The 27,198-nt window shown below is 41.8% G+C and overlaps 1 protein-coding gene across 1 annotated transcript; it reads right to left on the bottom strand.

Moving 5' to 3' along the window:
- opn7a (opsin 7, group member a) lies at positions 1 to 25,471 on the bottom strand. Its single transcript, XM_010897844.3, has 7 exons — positions 25,415 to 25,471; positions 9,140 to 9,227; positions 8,131 to 8,293; positions 7,894 to 8,021; positions 3,057 to 3,199; positions 2,313 to 2,504; positions 1 to 823 (listed from the first exon to the last, which is right to left on the bottom strand). The coding sequence occupies exons 2-7, from the start codon at positions 9,225 to 9,227 to the stop codon at positions 188 to 190; spliced, it is 1,350 nt and encodes a 449-aa protein (XP_010896146.3). The 5' UTR covers positions 25,415 to 25,471; the 3' UTR covers positions 1 to 187.
- Between the last annotated feature and the right edge of the window lie 1,727 nt (positions 25,472 to 27,198).

The following is a 27,198-nucleotide window of genomic DNA, read 5'->3' on the forward strand; positions in this document are numbered from 1 at the left end:
TTCCCATTTCAAATCCAGTATTTCTCAGAATGTGTTCCTTATTGATAACCAGCCCCTGTCACTCATTCTTGATCCTCAGTAAATCTGAGAAAATATCACCGATTCAGGTTACTGTGTTGGTGCATAAAGGTCTCTGTGTGTTGTTCAGGGTTCCTGACAGCCCCGGAGTGGGTGGGTCCTAGACGGTCTATTTCAGCGCAATCTCTAGACGGTCTATTTCTAAGTTTTTCCTGCTGGCTACAATCACATGTACACTGTCCTGCGTGTTGGCCATGGGGAGCAACGTTTTAACCGGGGACTCAGGAGGGCCTGGTGGAGGGGGCGGCACCGCAGAGACACTCTCCTGTACTGAGAGCTGCACAGTGTTCACATGGACGTGACAACGTCTCGGATACTGTCGGAAACACTCAAACGTGTCCTGGCAATGTTCACAGGGGCAGCGGAAGGACAATAACTCGGTGTGGGTCACAGCGCTGACCGCGTTAGGGGCTGAGTTAGATTCAGATCCTGGCGGGCGTAGCGAGCGCAGCGTTACTGAGAGGACTGAGCGGTAGGAAGAGCGGCGGAGGCGACGGACGCAAGGACATTGGTGAACGCAGGCCTTGTGGAGGGAATTAAGGTCTTCACAAAGCAGGTGACGGAAGTTGGGCTTCAGCAGGAGGTAGACCAGGGGGTTGTAGATGGTGGAGGACTTAGCAAATATGGCCGGGATGGCAAACGCCATGGGAGGAATGGAGTCCATGTGACCGAACGCTGCCCACATAGAGACAAGGGCATAGGGACTCCACGCTGTGAAGAAACCAATACAAACTGCCACACTCAGCTAGGGAAAGGCGGAGGGAGGGAGGAGACAAAGAGAAGCAGGAGGGGAGGGGGAGGGACACAGAGAATGATAGGTTAGTCTTCATACAGTCGACAATACTTGGAAAAGTGTATTTCTCAAGTGTTGGTCAAAGGAAAAGTATAATTTACTGCAACTATGAAATACAGTAACTTCCAAAACTATTCAGACACTCTCATAGTACTAGTATTTTCTTGCATTGTAAATGAAGGGTTGAAATAGATGTCATTGTAATGTTTCATCATTGATTTAGACAAAATACTAGTATTTATACAAATGTAATAACTATAATATACAGTAGTCATCATTGATTTAGACAAAAATACTAATATTTATACAAATGTAATAACTATAATATACGGTAGTCATCATTGATTTAGACAAAATACTAGTATTTATACAAATGTAATAACTATAATATACAGTAGATGCAGAATAAGTGTTCAGCTGAGGTTGGATCAACAACTGTTTTCTGTGTTTTCTCTCATCTTCTCTGTCTTTTTATCTTCCTTTGTCTCTCTTCCTCCTCTATATCCCCCCTCCTTCTCAACTCTCCTTCCCTCCTTTCTCTTTCACCTTCCTCTCTCTTTCACCTCTCCCATCGTTAGCCCCTATATCCTTCACACAGACAGACATACAGAGCTGACAGTGTTGAGGTGCTTTGGGTGAATGATTGAGATGAAGACAGGCAAGTGAACAGACAGATAGATCGATAGATCGATCAATAGATAGATTGAACTAAACGTCCTTCCACATAACCAATTGTGATGTGGAAGGACGTTTAGTTCATGCTGGTGTAAATGTTCAGCGTCTTGTGGCAACATATCCCTAATGAATCCAAATTTTGTTCCTACAAAAGATCAAAATGTTTTTTTCATTTTGCATGATGTGCACTTAAAAACAAATTTATATAGAGGTTGTAAAACAAATGAAAATGGAATTTGTTTTTATAATCATCATTATTGAATTAAATGGAGGCTAACAGGGATGCATTCTACAATAGGAATGAAAGTATTTTTTTTGGGGGGGGGGGTCAGCAGACTGGCAGCTGGAATCGTCAGGTATCGTCTTGATCTGCAAAACAGCCAGAAGGACTTTGGACAGGGACAGCAACAAAGAAACAGTCTCACTATGCTGGATGGTCTGACAGCCTGCATTTAGTTTAATGACATAATCTCTTAAATGCACTGCGTTTCTCTCAATTACTATAACCTTCATGAAAAAGGTAATCTCTGCCTAAACACTCACAAACCACTTAATGGAATATGAAAGATGAATCATCTCAAATAACACTCTCCTCAGACACACTCAAACACAAACATGCATGGACAAACACACACGCATGAACACACGTTCACACGCATAAATGCTCTAATCTGGTGTCCTTTTCGTTAAAGTCGCCCACTCATCTTTAAACAGACCGAGATACACTGCCACAACTCTGAAAGGTGAGCACATGTCCGTGTGATACCTTGACGATCATACTCTGTATGTTGCCCATGCGTGTTTGCCGCGTGACATGTTGCTCCACGGCTCTCCGTGACTCCCTGACCGTGAACAGGATCTGTGTGTAGGAGGAAGTGATGACACAGCAGGGCAGGATGTAGCATCCGACGAAGAGCGCCACCGTGTAGGATCGGGCCAGAATATCCCAGTTGGAGCGCTTCCCAACAGATGAATTAGTATGTTGATTTTTTTGGGTCAAGCTCCCCAACTCAAATGACAGGAGAATTATTTTACACAAGAGGATTATTTTTTGACTGCTACATTTTTACAATATTTACAATAAATTAATGTATATACTGTGCTTTCGGAAATGATTCAGACCCCTTCACTTTTACACATTACAGGGTGTTGTAGCTTTCATTTATAATTTATGAAATAATTTGCTTTTCCTAGAAGAGTTTATGCACTGCTAAAGCATTGAAAGCACCATCATTGTGAAATGGAAGAACTTTGGAACCACCAAAACTCCTTCTAGAGCTAAACAACCGGGCAAGAAAAGGCATTGGTCAATAACCTAGTGGCCACCCTAACAGAGTTTCTCTACAGAGATGGGAAAACCTGCCAATCAGGAATTTATTGTAAAGGGGCAAGACAGAAGCTACTCCTGAGTAATAGAAATATGACATGCCGTGTGAAGGACACTGAGAGCATGAGAAAAGACATTATCTTGTCTGATGGGACCAAAATCAAACAACACGGTGAGACCAACCTGCCAGTCGATACAACATGCAGTTCCATAGGGCTCTGGACCATATGCACCCCAATGGAGTAGAGGGGAACACGCAAATACCAAGGCATATACCCATGCACACACAATCAGGACACGACCGTGGTCTGCCCCAAACCGGTTACCTGGGAAAGGGGAAGAAGAATATGGTCACAGGCAGTCCTCTGATTAGAATGGAACCAATATCATTTCAGTTAGTCATTTTGAGTCAACACATCAGTGGTACATGCTCTCACCACATGCGCAACCTGATCACAAAATTCTGTCATGGGTCTGTAAAAGCAAAAAGGGATTGAGTGGCCTTTTAGAAGATTAAATTATGTCTCGGCCATGTCCATATGGATCTTTCACTCTTCATCGCTACTGAACAGATGGTATCACGCTTTTCTAAATGTAAGTATCTCTTAACTTGGAACTCTTGAATAACTTGGAACTCTTTTTCGGCCTCACTGGAACAGTCTATCTGGTATTTACTGCCGGGTGATGTTGAGGAAAGCAGCTGTAGGGAGGTTTTTCTTGATCTAAAATGTGCTACATTGGCTCTCAAACGTATTCATCCCCACCAGACTTTTCCACATTTTATATTGTTACAAAATGAAATGAAAATGCATTTAACACAAAAACACAAAAGAAGTCAATAAGTCTCAAAGTGAAAAATAAACTCAAAACATTTTACTGAATGATTTACAAATCCAAAACAAAAATATTTTATTCCATAGGTATTGTGATGCCGAGGACTGTTATTGTTTCTCCTCATAGTTACTGGTTGATTTCTGTTTCGTTATCTACTTTTTCGTTGTACTGTTGGTTGACAAACCACCCTCGGGCTTCGCCACCATTCTGCTTTTGTGACCTTGCTGCACGCCGTTACAGTATTCTAGCCATTCTTCATTGCTAAATCTTTCAAGCATTGGATGGGGTCCTTTGATGAACTGCAATTTTGAACTGTTTGCACATATTCTCTATGGGATTGAGGTCTGGGCATTTATTGACTTTTATGTTTTTAAGCCTCTCCAGTCTGGCTTTGCCTCTGTGTTTGGAGTCAATCTCATGCTGGAAGATTTATCGTTTCCCAAGACCTAGGTCTTCTGCAGACTTGAGAAGGTTTTCGTCCAGGATTTCTTTATACTTTGCTTCATTAGGGGGCCAAGCAACAAAGTTGCTGGAACCCTCTTATGTTTGTACGTTTTATTATTATTATTATTATTAGGGCCATTTTCAGAGGTCCATAGCAAGGTCCCCTGGTTCAAAACACCTCTGGTTCTTTGCCTGATTGTAGATGGGTAATGTCCAAAGGACCTTGGCCATCATGGTACCCATACTCCTCATGGTGGTGCTGTAGCACTCAGTCGAAAATGGAAAAAGTGAAGCTCAGATCTCATGAACCGAATGTTGTAGAGACATGCAACCAAGTTTCAAATATACCCGTTCTCATGCTGACCAAAAAAGTCTCTAAGGGACTTACAAATGTGCCCATTGGATTTTCCTCCATTTTGAATTTGGTGAAAAACTTGTTAACAACATCTCCTCCGAGACCGCTGAACGGATTTGCATGCCGTTTGGTGTGAAGGTCCTTTGAACCATTATCTTTAAAAGTTATATAAGGAAAGTTGATATCTCAAATAGTACAGCTGAAATCAGTGAATGAAATCGAGCTGGGCGGGTCTATGAATTTAGAACATCAAACAGCTACCAAACAAAACATACTCGTAAATGTGTCTGTCAGGAATAGACAGAAAAAGTCCCATACAGAAATACCTCTTGGGGGCGCTATAAACATCACAGATGTTTCTCAAGATTTTGCCGTTAATAAAAACACACTTAAATGACATTTGAACAGATTTGGTTGACAATCGGTGTGAAGGACGACTGGACCATTTTCTTTAAAAGTTCTATTATTGTAAATGTTTCTGGTGGATTTTCAAAATATGCATCTGTGTGCTATTTAGGTTATTATAGATGACAACCCGTTGAGACTGTTCAGACAGCCAGCAGGCCCTGTGGTGTAGTGGGAACATCCCGGTCCTTCAATATTGTGACCCCAGTTTAATTTCCTTCTCAGACATTCCAAACTTACATTTGGAGAGGATAGAGAGTTGTAGGGACAACCAGTAGCCCCTCTGGTGTAGTGGTAACATCCCTTTCCTCTATATTCTGACCCTGGTTCGATTCCCCTCTGAGATGTTCTAAATAGAGGCAAAAAGTGGTCACACCAGATACTGACTGGTTTTTGGACCCCCCAGATACAGTGAAACTGCACATTTTAGAGTGGCCTTTTATTGTGGCCAGCCTAAGGCACACCTGTGCAATAATGATGCTGTCTAATCAGCATTTTGATATGCCATCTGTAAGGTGGATGGATTATCTCGGCAAAGAAGAAGTGCTCACTAACACAGATTTAGACAGATTTGTGAACAATATTTCAAAGAAATAGGCCTTTTGTGTACATAGAGAAAGTCTTAGATCTTTGAGTTCATCTCATGATAAATGGGGGCAAAAACAAAAGTGTTGCATATATAATTTTGTTCAGTGTATTTGAGAGAATAATTGTATTACGTGACCCTTTTATACTGTTATTGTTTTCCAAAGAAAGGAACCAGCCATGGAGTGATTGATTTTGTTATAAGTTGGCTGTATAGCAATTATCTATACAGTCTTTGTGCAAGACTACTCTTAAGTTCCGTTAATAAATGTTCTGTTGTCCACGTTATTTCAGCGAAAATGTAATGGCTGAGGTAAAAGCTGCATTCTGCTGTTTAAATGGCGTAATGATTAAAGACAGTCTGCCACATTGAAAACCAGGGATTGAAACCTGCCAGCGACAACATTATTCATCTCTTCTAATCGTCTGAACTAGGATTGCCTGGTTCCTTTTCTGGTTTCAAGGTCTTTTTGTTTTGTTTTGATTTCCTCTTCTTCGAATGGACATCCTGACTACCAGCGGCATCGGGCATTTTTAAATAGCAAAACATTTCTCTAGTGAGAGCATGCAGTGAGATGCTTCCTGTGCCCCGCTTGGCCCCCTGAAACGCTGCTTGCAGCTTTAATTCACTTTGCTCTCTGTCTTCATAACCTTTCCAGGCCCAGATGTAGAAAAGCATCCCCATGCTGTCACCACCATGGATCACAGTAATGATGATGTTCTCAGGATGATGTGCGCTGTTAGGCTTGCCCCAAAAAGAAATCTCTATTCTGGTCTCATCAGACCATATACTCTTCTTCAACCTGGTCTCAGAGTCTCCCACATGCCTTCTGTTAAATTCTAACCAAGATGTGAGTTTTATTTTAGCCACTTTCCCAAAAAGGCCACTTTTGTAAAGCACCCAGGCTATTGTTGCAGAATGCACAAAGCCTCCCAGCTCTACCGTAGAAGACTAACTCCTTTAGAGTTGCCAAATGCCTCTTAGTGATGTCTCTGACTAGCACCCTAGCTTCTCGTCTGGATGCTCAGTTGTGGAGGACAGTCTGTTCTAGAAAGATTCAGAGTTGCGCCAAATTTATCGTCTGAAACCTCTTGGAGATCAGCTTCCTCCCTCCTTTCTTAGGGCAGAAACGACACTCCAAGTGACAACTTCCTCAAGTGGCCATCCAAGTGGCCATCCAAGTGGCCATCCAAGTGTAGCTGACACCCAGTTAAACATCCATTCAAATGTTGTTTCAGCCAGTTTGTTATTTAGTCTCTTATTGGACATTAGTTATGGTTTTGTTCATTATACTGGCAATGGTACCTAATTAAGCCTGCCCATATTGTCACCTGTTGTGTTTTGACAGGAAGTAACCATCAAAACATCATGTTTAGTTTTATCATTACATATTTCGGAAAGAATCATGTTACAGAAATTCATAATTTTCATTTGGATTGATGAACACAGTAACGAGTCCCAATTACTCTCCAAGGGTAATGCAACTTGGATCTAATATCCTGGTAGAGGTTTCTAATCTCCTGGTAGAGGTTTCTTATCTCCTGGTAGGGGTTTATAATCTCCTGGTAGAGGTTTCTAATCTCCTGGTAGAGGTTTCAAATCTCCTGGTAGAGGTTTCTAATCTCCTGGTAAGGGTTTCTAATCTCCTGGTAGAGGTTTATAATCTCCTGGTAAGGGTTTCTAATCTCCTGGTAGAGGTTTCTAATCTCCTGGTAAGGGTTTCTAATCTCCTGGTAGAGGTTTCTAATCTCCTGGTAAGGGTTTCTAATCTCCTGGTAGAGGTTTCTAATCTCCTGGTAGGGGTTTCTAATCTCCTGGTAGGGATTTCTAATCTCCTGGTAGATGCTGCTGTCTCTCCATTAGAGAGACAGCAGCATCTTGGATGCTGTTCAAAGGGTTGACTGTGGCAGATATCTGTATTGGGTCGAGCAGGGCATCACATCACATATGTTTTTATTGACTCAATATATTGGCTCCCAGTCTAGTGCATAGTGTGCTGTCAGCTGGGGTGAATAGAGTGGGGTGAATAGGTAGCCTGTACATTCTGTGTTGCCCTAGGTGACAGCTGGTGTGTCCAGATGATTCCTTTGAGTAGACTGCTGAAGGCAGCCACGTTCAGTGTTCATGTTAGTCCTACAAAACTGACCAACTGGAAGGGAAATTGAATAGGTCTATAAACTTGATTTTCTGAAGGCAGGCCACAACAAGGGCCCCATGTTGTCAAAACGTAATGAAGAACTATATATAAAATGTATGCAGAAGTTAACTAGAGGGTAAATATAGAGTGACCATTATTGTCTGTGGTCATTAATAATGCGATTAACTGTCCATAATGTAATTAATGGTTGGGTCAAAGATATGTGGTCATGATGCCAGCACTGGAGCTGTGGTCTTACCGTAAAGCGGGTAGCAGACCTTGAGGCAGCAGACTGTACTGAGGATAGTCAGGGTGGTCAGGCTGCAGATACCAAACAGCACTCCACAGAACGCATAGATAATACACATTGTCTGACCATACAACCACCTGGTGGAGATGGAAGGAGCAGAGAGATCATGAGTTGGATACACACATCAGTGCCTCTGTGGGTGTCTGTGTGTCTGTGTGTGTGTGTGTGTGACATATGACCTCTGACCTGTGGTAGATACTAGATGTCACAGCCATGGGATAGAGGCTAAGGGTCATGCCTAGATCACTGATAGCCAGGTTAATAATGAAGAATTCTGCTGGTTTCAGTAGCATCTTCTTCTTATAGGACACATAGAGGAGAATGGTGTTGCCCGCCAGAGAACATACACCTGCAGAGAGAGGGAGGGAGGGATTACTTGACTTTAAACCTTTCAAAGGTGCAAAAAAACGTTTAAGTCAGGCTGCTTTCCATCACCAGCATCCAGCAGCACTGCAGGCCACACACAGTTTGTGTACAGGTTTCCTTCCAGTGTTATAGGCAGTCATGTAACCAAACACAGTGGAACAGTTCAGCATTGCAAATCAACTTTTTTATTTCTGGTGGAAACTGACCAGCTTTGTTCCCTTTGCGCTTCTGAATCATATTGCTGAAACTACAGTCATTGACTTAATTCAGAGTAGCTGTTTGGTGTACTTTTGGGTACTTACAGATTTATTGTGAGTACATTTGGGTACCTGTTTGGAAATGTCTGGGTTCTGGATAAGAATGTTGGCTAAATGACTAAAATGTAAAATGTAAAGAAGAGGAGAAAAAAGGCCAGAACTTTGAATGGAGGACTGAACAATAACGTCAAAACTACCTTAGAGCTACATAGCTTCTACTGCTAATCAGCCCTAAAAAAATGAGAATTGTGCGGTGAAATGCCTAGTGGATGTCTGGAGGGTGAGGGATTCACATGCTGCCAATAGACACCGAAACCTATAGTTAGATTTTCACTCTCAGTCACCACTGATTACTCAAAAACATCAACCATGCTCCCTGGGTTTAAAACCCCTGTCATATGTGACCAAATGGGTCACTCTTCAGATATGGGTCACACTTCAGCATGTGTCTCTTTCCAAGTGAACTGATGGAGAAATTGATTAGCTAACCCTCTTCAACCCCCCAACCCCATTCTTCTCCTGTCACACACATGGAGGCAGACACACACACACACATATCCGTTAATAATTACCAAATATAGAGTAGAACACAGCTACCATCAGGTCAGCAGCCTCAGGGATGTTGGAGTGGAATGTGCTGTTATCTGTTGGCCAGCCCATCTAAGACATAACACACACACACACCCAGTTAGTATACACATACGTATACACCCACACAAAAGCAGGTCCTGCATATGAACAATGTCACCGTCATGGGCACTGAAAATACTGTAATATACCATTATTACTTCAGAGAGGATAAGTGACCATTACAAAGCCATCTACTATTTCAGTGTTTTAATAGACATTACAATATTCCAGTTTTCTTGTTAAAAATATACCATGACACATTTGTTGTAAATTGTTATGTCTTTAAAAGGTAATGTGAAATCATAGCTGGTTAGGATTGCATAATTACAGCTAGCCAGAATATTATCCATGACCATGCATAATGCTACACCGATCAGCCATAACATTATGATCACTGACAGGTGAAGTGAATAACACTGATAATCTATATAAATATATACACTGATCAGCCATAACATTATGACCATTGACAGATGAAGTGAATAACACTCATAATCTTGTTATCATGGCTCCTGTCAGTGGGTGGGATATATTAGGCAGCAAGTGAACATTCTGTCCTCAAAGATGATGTGTTAGATGCAGGAAGAATGGGCAAGCTTTAGGATCTGAGTGACTTTGACAAGGGCCAAATTGGGATGGCTAGATGACTGGGTCAGAGCATCTCCAAAACTGCAGTCTTTGTGAGGTGTTCCCAGTTTGCAGTGGTCAGTAAGGTGGTCCAAGGAAGGAAAATAACTGAACTGGCGACAGGGTCATGGGCAGCCAAGGCTCATTGATGCACGTGGGGAGTGAAGGCTGGCCTGTGTGATCCGATCCAACAGACGAGCTACTGTAATCTGCTGCTAATGTCTTGGTGCCAGATACCACAGCACACCTTCAGAGGTCTAGTGGAGTCCATGCCTCGACGGGTCAGGGCTGTTTTGGCGGTCTAAAACTCTCTAAAATACAGTATTTTAGCTAGATTTTAGCTAGATCTACACTACATCTAACTACATCTATTTCTACATCTAACTAGAAATAGCACAGAGTTTAACTGGTTAGCGCTTAGCGACTTCAATGCACGTCACTAGTTGGTTCAACATGGATTGAACTAGCTATGAAATGAGCACAAACGATATACACGTCCCATCATGCTCTGGTGACTGGCGGATCCTGTTAGACAGAAACTGTAGTTAGACGGAGAGAGCTAAAGCTCAAACAACAAAGGTAAATCAGGCTGATTTAATGGCTACTGGACTTGGTGGACATTTTCTAAACTATCTGGTGAGATGGTTGCTGCACACATGGGTCCCTGCTGTAACCTTTTTTGCATGCCTGGCATGGCTCTGTACAAACCTAATCCATTCCTGTCTGACTCCAGGGTTTTATGGGACGCTGAATAAAGATACATTGCAATAGGATCTAGGCCAAATGTAACAACGTTGGTAAAATAGATGTCAACGGAATTTGTGGCACGATGTACAGGGAGATAATTTGCATTGGGAGGATTAATTCAATGAGCAAAACATTTTAATTTGTGAGCAAATCCAATTTACATAGATATGTACATTTATTGATCCTTTCTAGAAAATCCCAGACATTTAGATGGGGGAAATCTTGGAGCAGCATTCATCAAAATGGAAATTCAAGTTAATGCTAACTGCTTGGTGGCGATTATTGCACCTATCAAAGTATTGAAATAACAGATTTTTAAATAGCTTGCAAAATTATGTTTACAGGCCTGTTCTCCTAGGCAAGTTGATTGCCAGGGTTCTCCAAAACTGAATGTTTCTGGAGAAACATTATTTTCAGAACAGGCTTATAGAAAAGCCTTATTCCAATTGGAAACTGACACAAAGACTGAAAAGGAGAATGACCTGGAGAATGACTGTCATGGTGCGGTGAGCAGCAGCGCCACCGTGCCATATTTCCACAAGTTCCCATATTCTCACGAACACATCCCGGACTGTCACATGTTTCCCATCTTCCACACCAGGTCCCAATCTAGCTCGTTTGTATGTGTATATATGTTTCCCCTCTGCTCCCCACATTGTGGATCATTGTTGCTGTCGCTGTCATTGTTGCTGTTTGTTAGTTAATCGGTGAGTGTTGTTTAATGTACTGTTTGAATGTTTATTGCTAAGACGCATGTTGCGCACTTTTATTTCATTCAGTCATTAGTATTGTTTTCCGTTCGTGTTTGGTTTGTTTGTTGAGTATTAAACCCACAAACGAGATTACTGCCTGCGCCTGGTTCCTAACCAACACTACACCACGACAAGTGTTACAATGACCTGTATATTGACCTGACAGTAGAGAGGTATGTCCGTATGTGAGAATCAGTAAAACATGGGAGACAATAAATAATTCGTTTTCTGACTGTCTGACACTTTATGACAACTGCAGATGTAAAAAATGGCTTTATTAAATAGATTTGATTGACTGAATATGAATGTGACTAATCAGTTTATTGTAGACAACCAGCTCAAACACGCCCATCTTTTAGCTGAGATACCCAGGATAAGTGACTGTCTGTGTCCACCATCACTCGTACATGGATCTGAAGTGGACACCAGTGGTGTCGTTAGGGCTAAGCCCCAAATGAATTATGATCCTAGAGATGCCTCTGATGGACACTCCCATATACACCTATCAATGAATACCAATTTATTGCACAATTAATTCTCCAAAACTGGCATCAGAATTAACGTAACTGTTCCCTAACTTACAAACCATGTATATAAATGAGGGGGCACAGGCATGAAAGTTTCAGGGTTCCTGGTGATGGCACTGCCTGCACAGGTTAAAGATATCCAGGCTAACTTAGCAGTCAACACATGTGAAACTGAATTGGTCTAATTAACAATTAACTCACAGATAACTACGTTTTAGAGTATTTTTCAGCAAATAACTGGATATAATAAATAAAGCCTTTTAATGCCTTAAATGAACTACAGTGCGTGAGAGAAATAAACAGTGCATAGTAAATCTTTGCAGCAGAATGCAGCAGACATGCTCATCTGAATGACATGCATAGCATGTCACCAATGAATCATAACTTTGTCACAGTGAACTAACTTGTCACACGTATCTAAGCACATTCATAGACATACATGCACACCGAGGCACACACACACCTCAGCACACCTAGGCACACACACGTACACACAAACACACCTCAGTTACATACACATTGGGCACAGACACACAAAAAAATACATAAACGTGCAGGAATGAATTTAAAGATGAGACGATGAATACAGGAGCAGTGCACTCATAGCAGCCATCACAGGCAATCAGAAACTAGCTAAATGGAAATGTTGCTTTAGAGGCGGACCAAACACAATTAAAAGGAACTCAAACAGAGAGATGGTTACGAGAGAGAGGTAGAGAGAGGGATGGAGAGAGGGATAGTCAGAGAGAGGAAGAGCTCGACAGAAAGAGAGGTAGCGAGAGAGGTAGAGATAGAAAGGTACAGAGAGACATAGAGATTGAGAGAGCGAGCTAGAGGGATGGAGAGAGATAGAGAGACAAACAGAAAGACAAGCGAAAGTAATGTGTGTGGGAGTGTCGTGGTAAAGACAGCGGACAAACGAGTGGGAGGTGAGGAAAAAAATGTGTGTTTTAGACTTGGTTGTCGATGGCCTGGTCAGAGATGGAGGAGGAATTAAGACACCCAGCTTCCTCATTTCTTCTGGCTGCGTATACACATTCTCCTGCATGGCTTGACCAGAAAAGAATTTGCCAGTGAGTCTGACCACACTCAGTCTTATAGCCACAATATTTTTTTTCAGTTGGCATGTTATTACATCAAGGCACATACAAACAGTCATCGCTGACAGCCAATCATAGTCATCATGGATAGTCAGCACTGATAGTAGTGACTAATGAACAATATTTTGCGGTCAATATACACCGATCAGCCATAACATTATGACCACTGACAGGTGAAGCGAATAACAATGATAATCTTGTTATCATGGCAAATGTCAATAGGTGGGATATATGAGGCATCAAGTGAACATTCTGTCCTCAAAGTTGATGTGCTAGATGCAGGAAGAATGGCCAAGCGTAAGGATCTGAGTGACTTTGACAAGGGACAAATTGTGATGGCTAGACAACTGGGTCAGAGCATCTCCAAAACTGCAGCCCTTGTGGGGTGTTCCTGGTCTGCAGTGGTCAGTTCCTATCAAATGTGGTCCAAGGAAGGAAAAGCAGTGAGCCGGCAACAGGCTCAGGCTCATTGATGCACATGGGGAGCAAAGGCTGGCCTTGCTTAAAAAGTTAATGCTTGTACGGATAGAAAGGTTTCAGAACACAAAGTACATCGCAGTTTGTTGTGTATGGGGCTGCGTAGCCGCAGATCAGTCAGGTTGCCCATGCTGACCCCTGTCTCCCAAAAGTGCCTACAATGGGCATGTGAGCATCATACTGGAACACGGAGCAATGGAAGAAGGTGGCCTGGTCTGATGAATCACGTTTCCTTTTACATCACATGGAGTGCCGGGCGCGTGTGCGTCGCTTACCTTGAGAACACGTCGCTAGGATGCCCTATGGGAGGGAGGTAAGCCAGCGGAGGGTTCTACTGGGAAACCTTGGGTCCTGCCATTCATGTGGATGTTATTTTGACACATACCACCTACCTAAGCATTGTTGGAGACCATGCGCACCCTTTCATGGCAACAGTATTTCCTGATGGCATGGGCCTCTTTCAGCAAGATAATGCGCCTTGCCAGAAAGCAAAAATGGTTCAGGAATGAGTTCAAGGTGTTGACTTGGCCTCCAAATTCCCCAAATCTCAATTCAATCCAGCATCTGTGGGATGTGCTGGACAAACATGTCCGATCCATGGAGGTCCCACCTTGCAACAAGACTATAGGGATCTACTGCTAATGTCTTGGTGCCAGATACCACAGTACACCTTCAGAGGTCTAGTGGAGCCCATGCCTCGACGAGTCAGGCTGTTTTGGCGGCAAAATGGGGACCTACCCCTACCCCTGATCATGTTCCTATTTAAGTTGCTCCTGCCCTAGTGAATCTTATTGGTCATTATTCCATGTTCCGTTGGTGGTTCTTGCCAAGTTGTTTGTATGTATGGAATCCATAGTAAATGAAAGCCTATTATTTCCACACCTCTGCATCCTGCTCCACTCTCTCAATGTTACACCTATGAAAGAACACTATGTCAAAAATGCTTTTCTTAAAAAAAAAAATCATGGTTCTCTTTTCAGGAAAACTAGGGAAAACAAACATGTTTAGTACTGTGAAAAAAAACATGCAAATATGTTTGTTAACATAACCATCTGGACTGTGATGCTGTGATAGGCAGAAGAATGAACACAAACAGTCCCCAGCTCAGTGTTTTTTTCAGAAACTTTTTTATTGGTTAAGTATAAATACTATTTTTCTTGCCATATTTAGCAATTAAAAAATAGCCATAATATGGTAAAACTAAAATTGGGCACATTTCCAAATATATTATATAGTAAATTCAGAGAAGGCTAATGTTTATTGATTTGGTTTTCTAATGCAGCCTCTGAAATTGAGAGCACCCTAGGGCAGCACGCACTACTTCAAATCTCCCTGGTCAATGTGCCACAAGACCACCGAATGAGAAATAGGTACTTTGGTGTTTGCCACTTGATTGTCTGACTTCACCATGGGCATTTTTCATTGGTTAAAAAGTGCAAGCTGACAGAGAGAGACTGAAGGGAGGTCTTATGTGGGGTACAGCCTCAAACTGGAATGCCACATGTTTCCTGTCATGGGGGTTAATTCTCTCCTGAGGACTGGCACAGTGGTTATTGGAGCAAATGAAGTAATTATGCCATGCCCCACAGCGAACTGAAGTGTGTGTTTCCTCATTGTCCATGGTAACACTTCATTTGTGCAGATTTGGTCGCATGAGTGGGCAGAGAACGGTTGCTTTCGCGTTTCATTTTAGCACATTTTTATCTTCACATCCACCACTTTCAACAACAAAATAACTGACATTGTAACCGACTTCACAGGAAGGACTCTCACTTTCCCTTATCTAGCCTATATTTATCCTAAAGCTGAGCAAAACAGCCAGGTTGAGGAAATCTGCTGGTCTAGCTGGTCCTGCCTGTCTGGCATTTAACAGGATGAACCAAAGGGGGAACTGTGCCAACATGGTCGCCGCCATGCTCTTCCTGATCGAGGGCCTAGCACTGTCCCTGGACATTGAGAGCATAAAAACTAGCATAGCATAAACGGTGTCCAGTAATTCTGCCAAGGAATCATTGTGCAATTGAGCTTGGCCAACTTCTCCGTTAGGTAAAGCTGCAACATGGTGACAGTCTTGAGGGAACATATCCCACAGGTCTCTTTGGACAGTTCTACTGTACACATTTAAGCTGGTAATATAGTGCTGTGCCAATACAAGAATTTAATGTAAAATTGCGATTCTTTTTTCCACAATATTGTATCGATATCCTGATCTCTAGAATCAATGTTTATTTATTTATTATGCTCTCGACAGACGTCTTATAAATTACTGTAGCGGACCGCGGTCACGGTCGTGTTTCTTTAACATACTTGTGCATGTATCCAAAAATCTCCCTGATAAAAGCCTGTTATTGTATTCCCATGGATTAATCAGAAACCAGAAAAGGTTATGCTGTCATTTGACTTAAAAAAAATATATATTATTAATTTCCTCACTCAAAATGATAGTGCTAAGTGGCCACGACTTATTAAGTAAGAAGAGATTGTTTCTGTGTTGTTCGGTGATAGAGGTTAGAAACGTCCTTATATCAGACTAAACATTTTTCGCTTGTGCAGCAACAAGCTCTTATACTTTCACTAGCTAGCCAAGAAGCAGTAATGCTGACATTGTTGTCACTTCATGATGTCCCACATCGGCCAGCCGTGTTGACAACTCTCGCGAGTCAAACAAGCAACCGCAGCTTAAAAAACAAGCCCAATACTGTTATAGCGTGTTACGGTCAATGAATGAGTCTGCAACAATTTGAAACGCAAAACATGTATTTTAACAACAACAATCCAGCAAGCAACACGCCAGTGGCCCACCGGCGGCCCACTAGCGTTTTGTTGCTGCGGCCGTCGAGCGGTTCTGTAAAGCGTTCGGTAAGCGGGCCGGTGGGCCACTTTCATGACAATGCCTTAATACCCTGATCAGCGGCTCACCAGCAGCCCGACAGCGGCTAGCCGCTTTTATGCAATAAACCCAGCGGGATGCCTCACGCCCCAATATTAGGTTTTATTTATAATAATCCTTTATAATAATTTTGGTCATATCACAAATGACAATGAACTGAATAAAATCTAAACAATTTATTTCAAATAGTGCAAGAAGCATACAAAAAAACATACATTAATACAGCAAGAATACAAAATAAACATGTGCAAATGAATTGAAATAAAACATTTACAAAATCAAATAGTGCAAGAAAACATGTCCAGCATCAGATAGCAAAAGTACAGTATTTGAATTTGAAAGTACAAAATAAACATAATACAATACAAAATAAACAAGGGCTAGAATGGCAGTAATATACATAAGTATGACCTAGCAGCAATCAATAGTTATTGAATATCAGATACATTAGTGATATAAGCTTATGAATGGTGGCATAACACTACAACTAGTCAGAATTAAGAACATTCACACAGAGCTATAAATATATTAAGAGGATAATGCAATCATACATATAGTGTTATATACATGTACATAGCAGCAGTAAAAAAAAGAAATAGGCTACAGTACTGCAGCTTAGCAGCAATTTTGGTTGTGCTGGAGATATCATTCATATTCACGGCAGGTCCCTTGTATCGCTGCGACATCTCCCACCTGCATGGTCAGCTGCCACTTTCTGGTACCTGGGGACCTGGTTCTGGACAGCCTCATCAGTGGCATCCCGGTTGGAAAGATTCTTCCTTATGGCTCCTGTAATACAATAATCAGATATTGTACTTAAATGGTCTGACATGACTTTGAGAATTGCATGACATTCAAGACAAATGAAATGTTTCATGAAGACAACATGCTAGCGCAACTATAGTCTTGTTTTTACCTGATTGTAGAGGCAGCTGTGCCCTCGGCTTGACATTCTTTTCAGTCAGACGTTTATCAGAAGCTAAAAAGCACAATGAAATGTCAATAACATAATAGTGAAATAAACAAAACTGCCATATACATGTAATTTCAGAAAGGCTGTACAGTATTGCATTTCAGTAAAGGGCTCACGTTCAGACAAATGCAGTTTCATTAACACAAGATGCTAGCGTAACTATAGTCTTGTTTTTACCTGATTGTAGAGCCAGCTGTGCCCTCAGCTCGACCTTCTCTTCAGTCAGCCACTTGATCTTCTCCAAATGTTCTGAAAGTAAAGACAGAGTTAATTATTCAGTCCTAAATATCTGGTTATTTTACAATCAGAACTCAAATTGCAGTGTCCACCAAAATGTTCATTCTTACCTTCATGTGCAGAGCTAAAACTTCCCCCTACTTCTGCCTTCTTGCCCTTAAAAATAAATTGAAATTGACTAATAAAATTGGAAGCAACATGCTTTAATAACAAGTTAAGCATCTGGGTTAAGTGAATGAGCCTACACTTACCTATGTAGCCATCCTCTACATGGTGGTGTGGAGTACCTCTCTGGTGCCTTGGAGTACTGTGCTTGCTCCATCCTAAAAATAAACATAAAAGTTGGTGAACAGGTAAATATGGTGAAACCAAGTAAACATTGCAGCAATTACGAGATCAACATGTAATTCACATACCTGGCGTGGAACTGCTGCCAGTCTTCCTCCTCCGGGAACAAAACTACAGGAAACGTCATCACCTGAAAGCAATGTTTGGAAAATAAGTTTAAAAAAACCGGCAGCATAAGACACACACAGGCTAGCTAAGAACAATGTGGATACACAGACAACAGGTCCAGGTTTAGCTAATCTAAATGTACTACCAAGAGTAACGTTACCCACATGATGTGGATAACGTTACACAAAGAAATTATGATTTAGCCAACGTTACGTATCAGTTGATAAAAGTTACAAGGAGTAAGCACATATTATAAAATTCTAACTTGTTGATACCCTAAGAAACACGATTTAGACAAGTTAGCTAACGATGTTACCATACCTGTTCAACTGTTGATATGCGAAGAAGCACAAAACATCCGAACTTGAGGATGGGTTACTGTAGGTATTTAATCTCAGGACAACGCTGTTTTTTTCATGCTCAGTTTCTATACACATGCCCAATTCGTTACTATAGCCCCATCTACGGACACGGCAGTGTTTAAACACAGTAAAGAACTGTCCCCCATGAAGCAAAAGTCGAGGCTATAGATCAAGTTGAGCTGGTACCATGCAGTGAAAAATGGCCATTAGTTTGTGAAATATTATGGTAATCAATGGCGAGATGTGTTTATTGTACATGTCTACACAAGCAATAGTGCAATAGTCAAAATCTATTTTATTTAAAAACTGCCAATGTTGACCAAATTTCTGTACACTAAGATTGAACAATATTAAAATGAATAAAATAATCAGTACAAGAATAAAAAGGGTAAAATAGCATGGCAACACAACACAACACAAGAAAATGGCAACACAAGCAGATAAAGCAGACTAAAGCGCACCCCTCTTTTCAGCGGCTAGCCGCCAGCGTAACGCAGTCGGGCCGCTGGTGGAAAGCCGTCTGAGATGCAAATTAGCTTATGCAAATTGAGATCAGGAGAAAAGTGGCAAAAGCTGGTGGCCCGCTGGCTGTACGACATTATAGCCGCCGGCGGCCTGCCAGCAGCAAAACCCCGGCAGCGCCAGCGATTGCCCACTGGTGTCTATAATATTCAATACATCTAGCATACTGTTCATACTCCCCATCCTACTCTTTCAAAAATTGCTGCTAGTTTACATTGTTATGTACAGGTGCTGGTCATAAAATTTGAATATCATCAAAAAGTTGATTTATTTCAGTAATTCCATTAAAAAGGCAACATTCTTCCAGTCTTCAACTGTCCAATTTTGGTGAGCTCATGCAAAATGTAGCCTCTATTTCCTATTTGTAGTGGAGAGGAGTGGTACCCGGTGGGGTCTTCTGCTGTTGTAGCCCATCCGCCACAAGGTTGTGCATGTTGTGGCTTCGCAAATGCTTTGCTGCATACCTCGGTTGTAGAGTGGTTATTTGTCAAAGTTGCTCTTCTATCAGCTTGAATCAGTCGGCCCATTCTCCTCTGACCTCTAGCATCAACAAGGCATTTTCGCCCACAGGACTGCCGCATACTGGATGTTTTTCCCTTTTCACACCATTCTTTGTAAACCCTAGAAATGGTTGTGCGTGAAAATCCCAGTAACTGAGCAGATTGTGAAATACTCAGACCAGCCCGTCTGGCACCAACAACCATGCCACGCTCAAAATTGCTTAAATCACCTTTCTTTTCCATTCTGACATTCAGTTTGGAGTTCAGGAGATTGTCTTGACCAGGACCACACCCCTAAATGCATTGAAGCAACTGCCATGTGATTGGTTGATAAGATAATTGCATTCTTGAGAAATTGAACAGGTGTTCCTAATAATCCTTTAGGTGATTGTATATTACCAATTCTCCAAGGGTATGTAACTTTTGTGCACAACTGTCCATGTTTTTATGCTATTTATTTAAGAGAATGTACTAAAGACATGTCATATTTGGTTCTCTTGGTTACCTGCAAACATCTGCAGGTGTTCAGGTTTTAGTTTTCAGCTGTGTTTACTGGATTTTTCTTCTGCTATTGTACTTAAACACAGCATACTTGATTTCTGCATCCACCTGAGTGGATGTCATTGCTGTATGAGCAGTGCTAACGCCACATGCCTGTCCCCTGTCCGGAGTCCTGTTGCTGTTGGTTGTATTTCAGTTCTAGGTTCTGCTACCCACCTTGCCTTACCACAGCCCACCTTGTCATCCCTGTCCTTGTCCATCTGGTTGTGCAGCAGATCTCGTTTCTGCTTAAAGACCCTGGACACAGCCCACCTGTTTTTCATTTCAATTATATATTCATAGCACAGATTGTGAAAATTATGATAATGTTCTTTTTTGTGTATGAGTTTTAAAAAGTTAAATGCCTGGATTTTCAGCCTGTTTAGGTGGCATGGAACATTTGGCCTGCTTTTTAATGTACAGTTGAGAGAACAAGTATTTGATACACTGCCGATTTTTCAGGTTTTCCCACTTACAAAGCATGTAGAAGTCTGTAATTTATATCATAGGTACACTTCAACTGTGAGAGACAAAGTCTAAAACTAAAATCCAGAAAATCACATTGTATGATTTTATGTAATTAATTTGCATTTTATTGCAAGACATAAGTATTTGATACATCAGACAAGCAGAACTAAATATTTGGTACAGAAACCTTTGTTTGCAATTACAGAGATCATTCGTTTCCTATAGTTCTTGACCAGGTTTGCACACACTGCAGCAGGGATTTTGGCCCACTCCTCCATACAGACCTTCTCCAGATCCTTCAGGTTTCGGGGCTGTCGCTGGGCAATACGGACTTTCAGCTCCCTCCAAAGATTTTCTATTGGGTTCAAGTCTGGAGACTGGCTAAGCCACTCCAGGACCTTGAGATGCTTCTTACGGATTCCACTCCTTAGTTGCCCTGGCTGTGTGTTTCGGGTCGTTGTCATGCTGGAAGACCCAGCCATGACCCATCTTCAATGCTCTTACTGAGGGAAGGAGGTTGTTGGCCAAGATCTTGCGATACATGTCCCCATCCATCCTCCCCTCAATACGGTGCAGTCGTCCTGTCCCCTTTGCAGAAAAGCATCCCCAAAGAATGATGTTTCCACCTCCATGCTTCACGGTTGGGATGGTGTTGATTTCCTGCCTGTTGAGCCTTGTCCAGGGCCTCCCCCGGGTAGGGCCACGGTGTCGCCGGACCCCCCCGTCTCAGTTCCAAGGTCTTACGCTGCTATACTATTGTGCTGCGGGATTGGATCAGTTCTCCTTCCCCACTAAGTTCTCCTTCTCCAGTATAAATCGTTGTTGATATGAGGAATGCATTTTCTGAATTTTCCCAGTCTACTCCCATTTTAAACTTTAGGAGGACATGATGTCCTGGTCCACACCTGCAGAGTACCTGGTTTGGGGGGCCTGTTGCTGTCCCTGTCCTTGTCATAATTCTGACCTAGTCTAAATTTAAATAGACTCTGGATTATTTAATGCATTTATTAATTATTCCAATTGGACTCTTAATATCTCACCCAGCACAGCCAGAAGAGGACTTGTCACCCCTCTGAGCCTGGGTCCTCTCTAGGTTTCTTCCTAAAATTCGGCCTTCTTAGGGAGCTTTTCCTAGTCACTGAAATTCAGCACTACTGTTGTTTGCTCCTTGGGGTTTAAAGCTGTGTGTTTCTGTAAAAGAACTTTGTGACAACTGCTGTTTGTAAAAAGGGCTTTATAAATACATTTGATTGATTGATTGTGTTCTTGGGGTTGTACTCATCCTTCTTCTTCCTCCAAACACGGCGAGTGGAGTTTAGACCAAAAAGCTCTATTTTTGTCTCATCAGACCACATGACCTTCTCCCATTCCTCCTCTGGATCATCCAGATGGTCATTGGCAAACTTCACACGGGCCTGGACATGCGCTGGCTTGAGCAGGGGGACCTTGCGTGCGCTGCAGGATTTTAATCCATGACGGCATAGTGTGTTACTAATGGTTTTCTTTGAGACTGTGGTCCCAGGTCTCTTCAGGTCATTGACCAGGTCCTGCCGTGTAGTTCTGGGCTGATCCCTCACCTTCCTCATGATCATTGATGCCCCATGAGGTGAGATCTTGCATGGAGCCCCAGACCGAGGGAGATTGACCGTCATCTTGAACTTCTTCCATTCTCTAATAATTGTGCTTAACAGTGGTTGCCTTCTCACCAAGCTGCTTGCCTATTGTCCTGTAGCCCATCCCAGCCTTGTGCATGTCTACAATTTTATCCCTGATATCCTTACACACCTCTCTGATCTTGGCCATTGTAAGGTTGGAGTCTGATTGAGTGTGTGGACAGGTGTCTTTAATACAGGTAATGAGTTTAAACAGGTGCAGTTAATACAGGTAATGAGTGGAGAACAGGAGGGCTTCTTAAAGAAAAACGAACAGGTCTGTGAGAGACGGAATTCTTACTGGTTGTTAGGTGATCAAATACTTATGTCATGCAACAAAATTCAAATTAATTATTAAAAATCATACAATGTGAAGTGTACCTTTGATAAAGATTACAGACCTCTACATGCTTTGGAATTAGGAAAACCTGCAAAATCGGCATTGTATCAAATACTTGTTCTCCCCACTGTACACCCTATTATAGAAGACCAATGAATATTCAACTGGGTAAGGGAAAGTTTTAATAACATAAAATCTGGGCTGTGTATGTAAATATCTTTAAATATATTACCTAAAGCCCACAATACCACACTGATCATTTTAAGGCAAACAGAGTCGCAGGTAAATAATTGATAAAATATTGTGTTGCAAGCATGCCTCGTCTGCTGTATCAGCGCTGCACCACCACAAAGGCTGGCAGATTCCAGAACCTTCCGTGGCCAGGTAGCAGTGCCAGCCCTGCCTTTACACAGCTGCTACCTTTTGCACCCTGATCAGGGAGGTATTTATTGGCTCCAAGGTGCAGGTCTGGACTGAGGCTGAATACAAGGATGCCAGAAAAGAAGAATGTGCATTTTTCACAATTCTTACTGGTGAGGTTTAGGCATTAATTCCAATTTAGGATTAGGACTAAGGTTTTGATGAAATCACATCAGAACATAATTGTTTTAGGTCTGGAAGAAAATGTGTTGTTGGTGCAATTCTCCTTTTTTTTTGAGAGACAGAATCCATCCCTTTAGTTGCGCTTTGACGTTTTGTTAATCAGTATTCTACAACTGGTTTTTATACAAATGGCTAATAATAGCTAATAATAGCTCCGGTTTGGGAAAGGATAAAATGTTTTTTTTTAAAAACACTAGCACTGGGATTAAACTCACCATGCCCACACACCAGAGATGTGATGTCCATGTTCATCCACAACACCTTGAAACATCTCTGTTGGTACCTCCCTGAGAGATGGAGAAATGGAAGGTAGAAGTCCTTTTGCCTTCCCATCACAAGCCTGTATATAGCCAGAGGGCTGTCTCATCTAGTAGGTGTGAGGACACTGTGATGATTTCTCTAAGCCCCCTGATCAATCATGTAGTAGTGAGAGAGAGTAACTGTGAGGTTTTCCTGCCAGGGGCAAATTTCTACAAAGTGACCCCACAAACAAACAAGATCAATGAACTGCAGCACATCTGTAAAAACAGATGCCCCAGAGAAAGCATTAAAGGTGAATACAATTGAATCTGATAGTTAAAAACAGATGTTAATTCAACATACAATTATAAAGCACCCATCTGCAATAGGATTGGCAGTGCAAAATGTTCATAGTTCACACACACAAACCTTTTTTGTCACTTTGCTCTCAAATACTTATATTAAGAAAATGCACAGGCTTGCCATACAGCTTGCCATACAGCGATAAATGTATATTTGTTTCTGTATTCCCAGCTCCATGTAGTCTGAGTGCAGTGGGTGGAAGTGGGTTGTAGCCCATGGTATGCAAGAACCCTCCAGCCAAAGCAATCTCCACCATCCTCATGAACTTTCCTCAAAAGGAAAGTTCATTCAGCCTAGTGGCAGCACTGAGAGCATCTTGACAGGCCTATTGTAGTGTCCAGTGTCTTTCAGTGTTTTCTGTGAATATTGACCTTAGCTGAGGTCAGAGAAGTCTGCAGATCCCTGGATGTTACTCTCAGGTTCTTTGTGACTTCCTGGATGATTTTGTGCCTCACTCTTGGTGAGATTTTGGCATCCTGGGAAGATTCACTTCTGTCCCAAACCTATTCTATTTGTACAATGTGGCTCTGATTGTGGTTTAGACGAGGGCCAGAGCCTTAAAAACGTATTTGTAACCCTTTCCAAATTGATGGGCATCAAAACTTTATTTCCAGATGTGTTCAGCATTTCTGGTAATTGTGGCATCATGTGGCTTTGGAACCTTTGTGCCAGTGTTTTATACTGCATCTATTTTGAATGATATGTCATTTATATGGCTTTTTAATTGATATATTGTTTATTTGTGATGTTGAAAATGTTGTAGTATTGTTTTGAAATGATCACTGTTGAATTTTTGTTCTCAAGGTACAGTACAATGAGACCCTGGTCATAAAATAGAAAATGGGCAGGGCATAAGGTTAAAAAAAACTGGCACTTGCACATAGGCAGAATATGTTATTTGTTTCTCAACTTTACAGATAATAGACCACTTTGAATTGACAAAATCTGGTTAAACGATATAGCATGTACATAATCATAGTCATGAACATACTTGTTAGTTACTTCAGCAAGTGGTAAGAGGTATGAATGGATGCTGGTTTGAATCTCGAGCTGACAACATGAAAACTGTTGTTGTGCACTAGTGCAAAATCCTATAAGTTGTTCAGACCGTCTGATGAACGTAAATTATAAGAAATATATAATACAGTCTGAACTGATGCTGTGCCCCTGTATGAGTGTGCGCTTGATCCTGGTATTACTATACATTTTAGGGACCAAAGGTCCCTACAAAGATGCTGTAGTAAATCGTGTCAATATGATTCTCAGGTTATTTGGTTGATGGCCTTACGAAAAAATATATATTCTGTCTCAGTTATTAGGTTTGGGTAAAAATGTACAATTGCGCAGTGTGGCGCGTCGTCCAGGGACTAACCTATTGACAGCGAGTCAGCCTCAATATAATCGCTGTTTTGGGGTTGCCTACCCAGGTCTAAGTTCTGTCACCTTACAATTTAACTGTGGCTGCTTCAAAGTTAGATAACTTTTCCAGTTTAACGTCAAACACTCCATCAAACACATTAACGTAGCCTAGTTCTCCCCGCGGACTGCCGCATGTGGATAGCCTACAACATAAAATTGTTGAAGCAGACTAGCTAGCTTCAACAATCTTATATTTTGTAGGCTAACTTTATTCCAAGGATTTCCAGAAACCCAAATGGAAATTCTAAGAGGAATGAACAGGAAATCAGCAATTCTCCAACCAGAATTTGTAGAAAACCTGCACATTTTTTCAAAAGTTCAAGGTGCATTGTTACACTGATCCCCACACCTAAACCGTCCATCGACATCCCTCTCTACTCCAGCCCAATAGATCTACATCCAAACAGTACATTCAGACTTACCTTTTGTTGATTCTCTGACTATGCCAGTTTCAATCTAAATAATCCCGGAGAAGAAAGGAAACTCCTCTGCGCAAGGATAGGGAATGCCAGGGCTTAGATGGAACTTCATCAGTAAGTGACATAGAGTGCAAGCTCCCCAGCAACCTAACCGGACGTGTTCCACAACAGTTACACGCCGCCTCGTGAATACAAGGCAGTTCCTCTTATTAGACTGCCTGCGTGGGAGACAGATTCCGCCCAATCATCTCCCTCTTTCCTCTCCAACCAGAAGCCGATATTCTGCAAGACAGTCCAAACAGGCGCAGCGCGAGATACGTGTCTAAGGTCCTCCAGCTTACGCGCAAAGCAGTAGCGCAGGAGTTGCGTACTTACCCATAGTCCATTCAAAAATACAAACTTTACGCGGAAATGCACAAGATCCCCATTCGCGCTTGTGTCTGCGGATTTCCGTTAATAGGAAGCGTATATAATGCCCCTAGTTTGAAAGTTTGATTCGGAGGATAGAAATGCTTCTTTTCGTTGTCACATGGGTATCACACAACTCTGGGAGCTCAGGGACAAAGCTAACTTTTCCACTACACAGCTGAGCTCAGGGACACAAGGTCGAGTGCGCCCGTAGCCCCGACCGCTCTTTCCATGTTTCACCAAGTTTGTTTCTAAAAACAAGAACAAACCAAACAGAAAATATGGCGGGTATGTTCTATTCAAAGGAATTCTGCCAAATAAACCTAAACTATGCTGTTGCTGAGAAATGCTTGTTTTAAGATGTTCCGGTTTTTGTTAAGACAACCAAGGGCAAACAAATGGTATAATGTACTGTGTCTGACCAGATAGGCCTACTCTATGTCATCCAGAGTGCTAGCCGCGGGAATGGTGCGCGTCAGTCAAATGCAGATAAAACATTTCGGCATGAAACAGTGGACAGTGAAAACATTTCCCAATTAACATTAGACGGACGTCTATAAAATGTATATTTGCCAAATATAATGTATTGCATTACCACGTATAATGAACTATTTTCCCCCGATATAAAATAGCCACTTGGGGTTCCACAACATGGAAGCGTAGTTAAATATTCGCTTCCATACTAAGATTCTCGCCAACCCACAGCGCTTTCAGAACCACCGACAGCGAAAAGTTTGTTATCCCCATACCAATTACAGCATATTGTTGGTGTTCGTCTCGCAACAGGTTGGTTGACCTGAGAGTGCAAAAAAGTAAGCATGCTTTTTGAAGATGATAGGTGTATTGGCGTCCTCTGTAAGGTTATCCATAATAAATGTGTACGTGGGGACGTCCTTTGACAATGTTTAATGTTAAACTTTAAACGTTTATTTAATGGAATTGAATCAGAGGGAGGGTGTCCAGTAATTCTGGGCAATAAGAAAGACATACGTGGGCCCCCTCACTTATGACATTGATATAATCGTTGTGACTTGCCAAATTATGGGTGAATCACATCCACCTTTATCCACGTCAGCTACGGCACGGGGTGTTTGTGTGATATGGGGAATGCCGGTACAGCGATATTAGCAAAATAGTTACATCAGAAAGTTGATCTCATTTTTTCTTCCTTTCATTTTATTTATTTCGTGAAAATCAGCTCACCTTGATGGAAAATCGACCCAAAGTTCTTTAACAAAATTCTGAAATAGCTTATCAACTTTTCATAGCCTAAGCGAAAGCCCACACTGCCCAATACAAATAGGGCATATACCCTTAATTAATCTAAAAATAAATAACAAAAATGAACAGACTTTCGCCAACCCCTAATAACCATTTGA

Source organism: Esox lucius, chromosome 8 (assembly GCF_011004845.1).
Source record: "Esox lucius isolate fEsoLuc1 chromosome 8, fEsoLuc1.pri, whole genome shotgun sequence".
Classification (NCBI taxonomy): Eukaryota; Metazoa; Chordata; class Actinopteri; order Esociformes; family Esocidae; genus Esox; species Esox lucius.

Bases quoted from the DNA above. Each gene is read 5' to 3' on its own strand.
- opn7a (XM_010897844.3), bottom strand. From the start codon at position 9,227: ATGGGCTGGCCAACAGATAACAGCACATTCCACTCCAACATCCCTGAG. The intron at 8,022-8,130 runs GTCAGAGGTCAT...CATCTCCACCAG, and splicing joins ACATCTAGTATCTACCACAG to GTGGTTGTATGGTCAGACAA. The intron at 824-2,312 runs GTATCACACGGA...GCCTTTCCCTAG, and splicing joins TACAGAGTATGATCGTCAAG to CTGAGTGTGGCAGTTTGTAT.